The sequence below is a fragment of the Elaeis guineensis genome, chromosome 7, assembly GCF_000442705.2.
Source record: "Elaeis guineensis isolate ETL-2024a chromosome 7, EG11, whole genome shotgun sequence".
NCBI lineage: Eukaryota > Viridiplantae > Streptophyta > Magnoliopsida > Arecales > Arecaceae > Elaeis > Elaeis guineensis.
The window spans coordinates 80,305,599-80,315,123 of record NC_025999.2 but is presented as its reverse complement, the minus strand read 5'-3'; the positions used below and the strand labels follow the sequence as shown (position 1 = coordinate 80,315,123).

General features: G+C 36.6%; 2 protein-coding genes across 4 annotated transcripts; one reads left to right on the top strand and one right to left on the bottom strand.

Annotated features, from left to right (window-relative positions):
• Positions 1-2,244: 2,244 nt before the first annotated feature.
• LOC105048887 (small ribosomal subunit protein eS8) lies at positions 2,245-7,305 on the top strand. Of its 3 annotated transcripts, XR_012142933.1 has the most exons (4): positions 2,245-2,397; positions 2,833-3,166; positions 6,571-6,722; positions 6,822-7,305. XR_012142933.1 is itself a non-coding variant. In XM_073261219.1 (3 exons), the coding sequence occupies exons 1-3, from the start codon at positions 2,372-2,374 to the stop codon at positions 6,628-6,630; spliced, it is 420 nt and encodes a 139-aa protein (XP_073117320.1). In that variant the 5' UTR covers positions 2,245-2,371; the 3' UTR covers positions 6,631-7,305. The 3 variants fall into 3 exon arrangements, 2 of the variants coding, with proteins under 2 accessions (XP_073117320.1, XP_073117319.1); XM_073261219.1 differs by having other exon boundaries at positions 6,571-7,305; XM_073261218.1 differs by lacking the exons at positions 6,571-6,722; positions 6,822-7,305 and adding an exon at positions 5,019-6,506.
• Positions 7,306-8,170: 865 nt separating this feature from the next.
• LOC105048889 (cysteine proteinase inhibitor 5) lies at positions 8,171-8,812 on the bottom strand. Its single transcript, XM_010928371.4, has one exon. It carries the CDS (start codon positions 8,737-8,739, stop codon positions 8,359-8,361), a length of 381 nt encoding a protein of 126 aa, XP_010926673.1. The 5' UTR covers positions 8,740-8,812; the 3' UTR covers positions 8,171-8,358.
• Between the last annotated feature and the right edge of the window lie 713 nt (positions 8,813-9,525).

The window sequence follows — 9,525 nt, the reverse complement described above, 5'->3', positions numbered from 1 at the left end:
GTCTTCTACCAATTATCTCCTCTTGTACTGAATCAAGTATGGCCTATGAAGGGATTCTGATCCAACGATAGCTATTAAGTCTTTTGGCAAGAGAGATGAAGGAAGAAGGACTCTAAAAATTAAAAGTTCGAAAAAAAAATTCAAAGGAGAAAGGTCTAGCTTCATCGCAAATCTCAGAAGGATTGCTTAGCCAAACATAGTTGATTTGAAGTCCAAAAAAAATAAAATAAAATAAAATCTAATTCTACTTGCTAGAATTTAACTTGTGAAAATTAAAATTACAGAATTAAAAGATACAAAAATTTAAACTACTCTATTATAGAATTTAAAATTATAAAATTAAATAAAAAAAGAGCAAATAATTTCTTGCTGAATAAAAATTCTGATACAAAAATTTTTTGCTCCTAAGTCATTAATGAGACTTGAAGTTTGAACAGAAAATAAAATAAAACTCTCTTATAGAATCTGACTTCTCTCCCTCTCTTGGTTGGGGCCGATCTCACCCTGGCTGACTTCTTTCTCATGTATTGGAAGGGTGGAAGGAATTGAGAATAAGATGGCTAAAAAGATTTAAAAGATTGGTAGTCTGTCTGTCACACAGATTTTCTATAAAAATTATGATGTGAAGAGAAAAATATTTAAGAATAGAAATATTAAATTTTATTTATAAATATTAATTTTTTTAATTTATTTATATATAAAATTAAAAAATTTTAAATATTATTTTCGTACGGCTACGTTCCTTCGCGTGAATGCTTGGTTCCTCGCTCGCATCCAGCATCCAGCTAGCCATTTTCTTGCGTGCAAGCCCGTGACCCGTTCGAATCACACTCCAGTCAACTTCATGGACCCCACGCACCCAGGCGAACCGAGTTTGAATTCCAGTCACCCGTGAAGCCGCCAACAGTGCGACCCATGCAAGAGCTCAACGGCCTTTTATTATTATATATATATATATATATTTTTTTTTTTTTCTTTTTGCGTAAACCCATCTCAACATCGTGCATTCAATGCCCCAGCTCCCACATCCCAATTATCCTGAGCCACGTGAAAAGTTTACTGTAGCATTTTACGGCTCACCAATCTTTTATGGACCAAGTGGTCCATGATGGTCCATCAACTTACGAATTGGACCGAATCAACTTTCAATTTTAAATTTAAATTTATTTTAATTTTATTTTTGATCCTATTAATTTAAACCTGCTGATCGAATTCTTCGTATTGATGCATCTTTTTCTTACAAAATATATAAAAAAATATTAATTTTTAAAAAATAAAAATAATTTTTATAAATAAATTTATGTACTTATCATCATATAAAAATCCTCTTCTATTTTATGAGATATTTTTTCTTATTTTTTTTTTTTTCCTAATTGACATATAATAAATGTATAACTAAGATTTTCCAGCATCTCTCTTGGTTTCTCTAAGTTCATCTACAGGCTGCAAGGCCCATTTTTTATGATGATGCTAACTAGGTGCTCCAGAGGAGGAGTGGGTGAAATAGGTCTTGGTTGATCATTTTGTGCCAATGCTAGATTTGTTTGAGGGGCAAGCTTAACAAAAATTTTTGCTTTTTTTATTTTATTTTATTTTTTTTATTTTCTCTTCTTCTCTCTCGAATTTTTTTTTTATAAATTATCAACCATAATATTCTAATCTCATCCATGTTTTTAGAGCTCAAGCATATTGAAAAATAGATCCATATTAGATAGGTTAATGACTTTAGTAGCGCTTTTATACTTATAGATCTATTTAGCTAATAAATTAAATTTTGGGATTGATTTTAATGCATTTGAGAGTGCCACCCACTACCTCATGAATATTATACACAACAAAATTATTATTCTATTCCTTATTTTTATATTCTTTTCATTTTTTAAATAATTTTTAATTTTTAAAATATTTTCTATTTTAATATATGACTAATTGATTTATTTATGGAAATGGCTTTTGTTTGGTAACCACGATAACATGGATTAATGGGTCGACCTCATGAACCTTGACTGAAGTATTGATATGTTTTCTGCACCACCTACAAGAAAAGAATTTGAAGGGTTCCGTACCCAAAAAAAAAAAAAAAAAAGAAGGGTTAATTGTAATATTAAGAACCATATAATTTTAGTGGACAAACTAAACATTCAAGTTTTCCAGGGGGTTATATAAACAATGCCAAAATATTGTTGCACTTAAATGACGAGAATACCCTTCGTCCTAGTGACGCCTCTGACATCATTTTACGGCTAGAACAACTCTCGTCGTCGCCGGCGCGCTGGCCAAATGGGTAGAAACCTTAGATTTCTCTCCAGATTCGTTTCTATCGATCGGGAAAAATCCAATATGCTTCTATTCCTCACGCTAGCTCACTCCCATGGCGTTTTCTCTTCGTGCCCGCAGGTATCTCTCGGGACTCCATGCACAAGAGGCGCGCCACCGGAGGGAAGAAGGCCTGGAGGAAGAAGAGAAAACAAGCCCCCTCTTTCTTCCCTCTATTTCCTTTTTCGTCCGAAACCCTATTTCCGACTCCGTCGATTTATCGGCCTTAGACATCCAATCGTAGAACCCTCGCGTGTTATATGTTGATTGCTTTGTCTGAACTACAAATCTGTTTGAAAGAAAATGGAAAACGATTTATTTTTTTTTCTTTTCTGATTTTTGTGCGTTTTCTATGAGATGTTTAAAGTTTCTTTCTTTCTTTTTAATGTAGAATAGGTTCTAGTCGAAGCACTGTATGTTATCTTCTTCGATTCATCAGTTATTGTGGTAAAAGTTTCCACTTTGATTCGTTGGTGATGATTTTTTTTGGGTTTTTCTCCTCCTTTTGCTGAAAAGGTATGAGTTGGGCCGGCGGCCGGCAAACACGAAGTTGTCGAGCAACAAGACAGTGAGGAGGGTTCGGGTGAGGGGAGGCAACGTGAAGTGGAGGGCCCTCCGATTGGACACTGGGAACTACTCGTGGGGAAGCGAGGCCGTGACTCGCAAGACCCGTGTCCTTGATGTGGTGTACAATGCCTCCAACAATGAGCTCGTTAGGACGCAGACTCTTGTGAAGAGCGCTATCGTGCAGGTTGATGCTGCTCCCTTCAAGCAGTGGTACCTCCAGCATTATGGTGTCGAGATTGGAAGGAAGAAGAAGACCCTTGCTGCCAAGAAGGAAGCAACTGAGGTAGCTCTTGCGATTTCTTCTCTGTGTTTTAGTATTGCCCATTAAGAGCTGCATCTGTTGAATGCACCTTAGATATTGTTATTTTTTTGTATATATTAATTCCGTATGACTTTAGAGATTGTATGACTATATGTCCACCTTGTTTTCTAATTCCGTCATTGGCGTTTGATTGATGAAGTTTGACCATCTGTTTTTACAGTTGATTAGTTGATTTTCCCCCCAAAATTTTGATTTCCAGTTTTATTTTTGACAGGTTCATGCTTCTGGTTTTTGCTACCTAAAACTAGTTTGTGCACTTTATTCTCACTCTTCTTGTCTGCTTTGGATCTTGAGATTGCATCAGACTTTGTTGAAGCAGATTCAATTGCAGTTTCTAAAATATGACTATAACTAGGCTTTTGCTTGGGATGGCCAGATATGGAATTTTTGCTGCTGGTTGGATATAGGTTATTTGGCACCTAGTGATTGGGACATCGAAAATTCCCTCTGTGGTAGATTAATCTGAAGTAGAGAGTTCGTAAAATGATATGCCATCTAGCAAGTCACGCTTTTTGTGGTCATTGTCTAATGAGCTCACTGAACCTGAAAGCACTGAGACGGAACTAAAGTCTCAAGCTTGTCTTTTGTTATGCACCTATGATGATAGCCTGAGGAAGAAGACATGTTCACCACTGAAATAATACACCTGTGCTCACTAAAGATAGCACTTGCGAGCCATTCGCACTGTCCACAGGACTACCTGGGTTCTGAAACAGAATAATCTGCAATGATAGCTCAGATGCATGCAAAGATAGTTGTGTCTGGGTATCTTTATTATGACATCAAAATCACTCCTCATGAGATAATACTTGGGTACAACTCTTAAAACTTGGCATCCTATTAAATTAAATCACCCCACCATGTAGCTCTTTATAAATGCATATTCTGTGCACGTGAAATGACTTCATGTAGTTCTATTTAGGAACAAAGGTATATTAAGTTTGTTTGTATCCTATATGAAGTTCCATGAAGTACCTAAATTTACTAGCTTGTCAAGATGATTCTACCATTTAATTTAGTATTTGTTGGCATACGAGATAAGCTATCTTATCTCATTGTTGAGATATGAATTTTTCCGTAGTCTCTTTGTTGTAGTAGGAAATGTTGATCATTGTAATCTTGTCTGCTTCAAAAGCCTTTTCATTGGTGAATGTCTTTGTATGTGATCAAAGCCTACCAAACAGTTGAAAATAGTGAACAAAATAGTTGGTTGTCTACTTGTTCATGTCCTGATTCCATTGGTTACGTTAGTTGTATATTAGGGCACATCATTGACCTCAAGGGTAAAGGTGCCATATCTTGAGGAATAAAATGCATGACAATTGGACAACCATGACCCATCCAGAAAAGGCTAGTTATGTTATTTATTCTAATTTCACGCCAACTTCATCCTTGTTGTAATTCCTATGTCTGTTCCCTTCTTTGAATTATCTACAGTGACCTATGTGAAAAAGGAAATATATCAAGAAATGCAGGTTGCTTTTACATATTTCAACTCAAACAAAACTTCATAAAGTATTTCTCATAGGACCTGGATGATAAGAAGTAAAAGAAACACTGCAGTGTAATATGTAGCCATCAGGATCTATAATTAGGTTAACTCCATTCCTGCTCTAGAAACAAGCAATCGCATCTTAGACTTAATATATTCTACACTTTATAAGAAATCCTCTATAATTTAGCAATGTTTGTTAATTTTTGTGGTCTTGTATTTTTCCCAAAAATTTTAATCATACTGAAATGCCCCTGTATTTGATGGAACCAACTGATGAATTTAATTTTATAAATTTGTGTGAATTCGATGATTCTGCAGAACTTTATGGTTGCATATTATGTCCCTGGCCTTAGCTTCAGTGCCGAAGGTGGTGCTTTTTTGAGGAGTTTGATGCACTATAGCTGGACAACTGTGGAACCTGGAAAAGAAATTCTGGTCTTGTTTATTGGATCAGTGTTGCACCGAAGTTACATGTTTTTTATTAATTGTATCTGTCTCCTTGTCACCCATGCTAGCCTCTATGCTAGGTTTCTGTGTTCAGTTTATAGTTTATGTACAAGTTTTTCAACATATCCTTCTTGGAATTCCATCGACATGTCATCAGTAACATGCTTTTACACCATATATGGTATCTCCATTTTCATTTACAGATAACTTTTTGTTATCTTAATGATTCTTGTTTTGCAATCACATTCCGCTTCAATCAACTGCTAGATCAATGCAAGTTTGTCTACTGATTCATTACATATGGCTTGTATTAAATGTCTGAAACACTTCCCTTTCTCTCTTCGGCATGTGTTTATGTCTCATTGACATCCTCTCATTAGCAAATCCAATTTGGGTGCAAGCCTAATATGTTTTCTGATTTTTCCCATAGCTTACATGCAATACCCTGATCGTAACATGCATCAAGCCTCTCTTTCTAGAACTTTTCAAGGTAGCATAATACATTGCTTAATTTCAAGTCCTATTGTGTCTTTAATTGATGAATTAAAACCAACCATAACTTGCCATGGATGCTTCAGTTTAAAAACTCTCTTGTTCCAATATGTATAGTCTGGTGTGTTCTTTCTCGCTTTAAAGTCTTTTTGTTTTGCCCAAATATCTCCAGTTGTAATGCTGGTGTTGCTCACTTCATTAACGCCTCCTTGGATTTTGCCAAAGTGAATGAGAGTTTTTACACTTTGATAGTTGATGTTAATTAAAAGAACTCATGATTTGCAAATCCATTTGAACATTTTAGATTCATCTTGTGATGGATTCTATTAAGATTCATGGTTGGCTTTGAATGAGATGTTTATGAATGTCCAATAGTTGATTACCGGCCACATAGGTTTTCCTGATTATGGGCTTTCATATTCATATCATACAATATAACTCACATCGTATCATATGTACGTAAAATCATTTATATGATAATTTTCATGGATGCCAAGTAATATTTTTATAACTAGGATGAACCATATATCCATTATTTGATGAGTTGGAATGAGTAATGGTTCTGTTCTCATGAAAAGTCTTGATCCACTGCTTTGGGCACTCCATGTGTTAACACTTCACAGATGAAGTGGTATAAGATTTAATTTTGCTTGTATGTGTGTTGTCCCCCTCACAATAGTTTATTACAGTACTCTCAGATGGTGGGATAGGCTTGTCAGCAGTCGCAGATATATCTGGGTGCATTGTACAACCTTTTCTTGTTAATCTTTTTTCCTTTTCCTATCTATAACTTTTTTCTTTGACTATTCCATTCACAGATAGATAATTGTTAGAAATAGTATTAGCATGGTTGACAATTCACATCTAAGATTTGATTAGTTACGGTTATACCATTCAGTTTGTATATTTGATGGTATGTTCAAACTCCTAGGTTTCAAGGTGCTCTGAGTTGAAGCAGTTTAAAGCAAGCTGTAACACTTCAAACACCTGAATTTTAGTGTGGTGAAATATATTCTATAAAATCCAGAGCACAATCTTGGGATTTGCTACCTTATTAGTGTTGGTCTGCGGCAGAGCTGATGGGTATGTAGAAGCTATTCTGTAGCATAACTGGTATCTCTCTCCTTTCCGCCACCCAGCGATGCTTATGTCTCTCAACTCACCTCTGCTGTGGCACCACAGATGCATATTAGAAGGTAAGGAGCTTGAGTTTTACATGAAGAAGATCCAGAAGAAGAAGGTAAGGGTGGTGCAGGTGCTGCTGCTTAAGTGGAGTTCTTTTAAATTTGCTGGTTACGCCCCAAGTTTTCAAAATTTTCTATCTATAGCTTTTTTTTTTTTTTTTTTTTTTTGGAGGATTTGGAGGTTGAGCCTCAAAATTTATGATTCATTAAAATTTTGAAATGCAATTTAACCATATCAGAGGTAATGATACTTATTTAGTATATTTCTGAACTCTAGATATCAGATACGTAGACTCATGTTGGAGTCTATACCATGCTTTTGCCGAGGAGAAGCTTATTCTAGGTTGTATTTCACTAGAATAATATTAAACGTGACTGACATAACCTTGTGAATAGCCGGTTATGAGCGTATTGTGTGACCGAACCTTTGGATGGCACTTAATAAGCTATGTTGTTCATGAGCTATTTAAGCTGAATGTGAATCCTTGGGGTCGAGATCTATCATGCCGTGCTTAAAAAATATTCGCTTGCGAAGGGCGAGCTATGTGTAGGCCCAAGTCTACCTACGTGACTTGCTCCTCAGTCTGCAAGCTTAAGTTGGTGGTTGGATCTTCTTTAAAAGGATCATAGGGCCTGCCTTGGAAGTTTTATCATGCTGAGGGCATGGTCTCTTGTTCTATTTCTGCCTTGAAAGTCTTATCAGTGGATGGAGGGCTGGCAACTTCATGTTCAAATTTACACACCAATAGGGTGTTGACAATTTCACTGTCACAGAATGCATTGCTCTTCCATGGTTTGTCCATCCAGATCCATCCCCACCCCACCCCCCCCAAAAAAAAAGAAAAATAGAATTTTACAAGGAAATTCATTATTTGATCAATCTTCCATTGATTAGGGGAGAAGAAATCTCTTCGCTTCCTTGACTGGAAATTAAAGAAGACCAGAAATGGTAGAAAAATTTAAAATCCCTCAGTGAGAAGAAAAATGCAGAGATGATTTTTGGTCATTCTTTCCTGATCTCTTCAACCAGTCTCGAGAAATAGAAAGAAATGTTTTCATTCCAAATCCTTTTTCTTAATCTCGAAGTATGCTTCTCTTTTTTCCCTTTTTTTTTTTTGTCAATTCTTGACGTGAACCAATTATTTTCTTTTTTTTTTTCCCTCATCATATACCATATATTCCCTTTTACGTCAACCAAGCTTGATGGCCTCAGCTTGCGGTCCTAAAGAGACCAGAAAAGACGGACTTCTGGTTGACGAAAAATCAACTCCGAGCGTATGCAGAATCCAAGTCCCATCAAACTGATAATTAACGATCGAGTTAAACCATTAGCAAAGGATTGTTAGATACGTAGAACCATTAACCTTTAAATATTAGCCACGAAAAGTTGCATGCCAAAAAAAAAAAGAAACTAGAAAAAGAAAAATAGAAAGGAACGGACACATCCTAGCTCAAGCTCAAACATTTTTCTTTTTGGTTTGTTCCGACAAATAAACAGACGATTTATTCAAGACGAAGCTGCGATGGCCGGGATCTCAGTAATGGGCGGAGGGCGTGAAGGAGAGGAGCGATCGGGACTTGAGCCATGGCTTGACGACGACGATGGCGTCGAACGTCCGCTCGCGGCCGTCCCGGGCGGCGATCTTTAGATAGTACTTGATCCCGGACACCACCTGGCGCTCTGCCGCCACCACCCGCAAGAATGTCAGTGCCTCACTTCGACCACCGTGGAGGCGTTGGTTGTACTCCTCGACGCAGAAGAGCCCGAGGTCCTGCACCTCCTTGTCGGACTCCACATGCGGCACTTCCGTCCGGCCGCCGACCTTCCGGCCGTCGCCGCCGACCAATTGGAAGGCCGTGGGGGAGGAAGCAACAGCGAGGAGGAAGAAAAGGATACAACAAGAGGAGGAAGCCATGGCGAAAGAGAGGAGGAATGTGGGCTTGTGGGAACAAAGGGAAAGTGGAAAGCGGGAGTAGATAAAGGGAGAGAGAGAGGAGGATGCCGTTATGAGGAATAACGACGATATCGGAAACGTAAATCGCGTTTCGGGGTGGCGTGGACGCTTCGCATGGCCCCTCGTTTGGACTCTTCTGCTTCTCTTCTGGCACACCTCTCTTCGATTGACTTATCCTGCCCCGTAATCTGTGGGCCGAGGATGTTTCGAGCCATCTCCCTCGTTGTGATGCACATGATGTAATAACGTTCTAGCATATGATTGCAAAAATTGTTTTAATATGTTATAGCAAGTACTTATTATGGTTCTAAAAAATGAATACGTTTTTTGTTTTTTAAAAAAATGATAGCTATATCGATATTGAAATGATCGGGTTCTAACTTCTAATATCCGTTTGAGATTCTAGGTTTCTTCCAACAAAATGATTTTAAGATCAAATGATCGAACCTTTCTTGTTAAAAATGAGCCATTTAGAGCTTAATTTTTAATGAATAAATATCATAAAAAATTATTCAATTATTCAATTATTTAATTTATCCTTGTTCTCATAATGCTCTAGATGAATAAATTATTTCTTATAAATAGCATGTACTCATGAAATGAAAAAAAAATCTTACTTAAAGATGAATAAATTATTTTTTTATCAACTAAAAAAAATAATTTTTTTATTTCATTCCTATCATACCTGTAACTCTATAATAATATATAATACTATCTTATATATAATATAATATTATATTATAATCA

Coding starts and splice junctions, on each gene's coding strand:
- LOC105048887 (XM_073261218.1), top strand. CDS start 2,372: ATGGCGTTTTCTCTTCGTGCCCGCAG. Junction 2,398..2,832: donor TTTTCTCTTCGTGCCCGCAG/GTATCTCTCGGG, acceptor TTTGCTGAAAAG/GTATGAGTTGGGCCGGCGGC. Junction 3,167..5,018: donor CCAAGAAGGAAGCAACTGAG/GTAGCTCTTGCG, acceptor ATGATTCTGCAG/AACTTTATGGTTGCATATTA.
- LOC105048889 (XM_010928371.4), bottom strand. CDS start 8,739: ATGGCTTCCTCCTCTTGTTGTATCCTTTTCTTCCTCCTCGCTGTTGCT.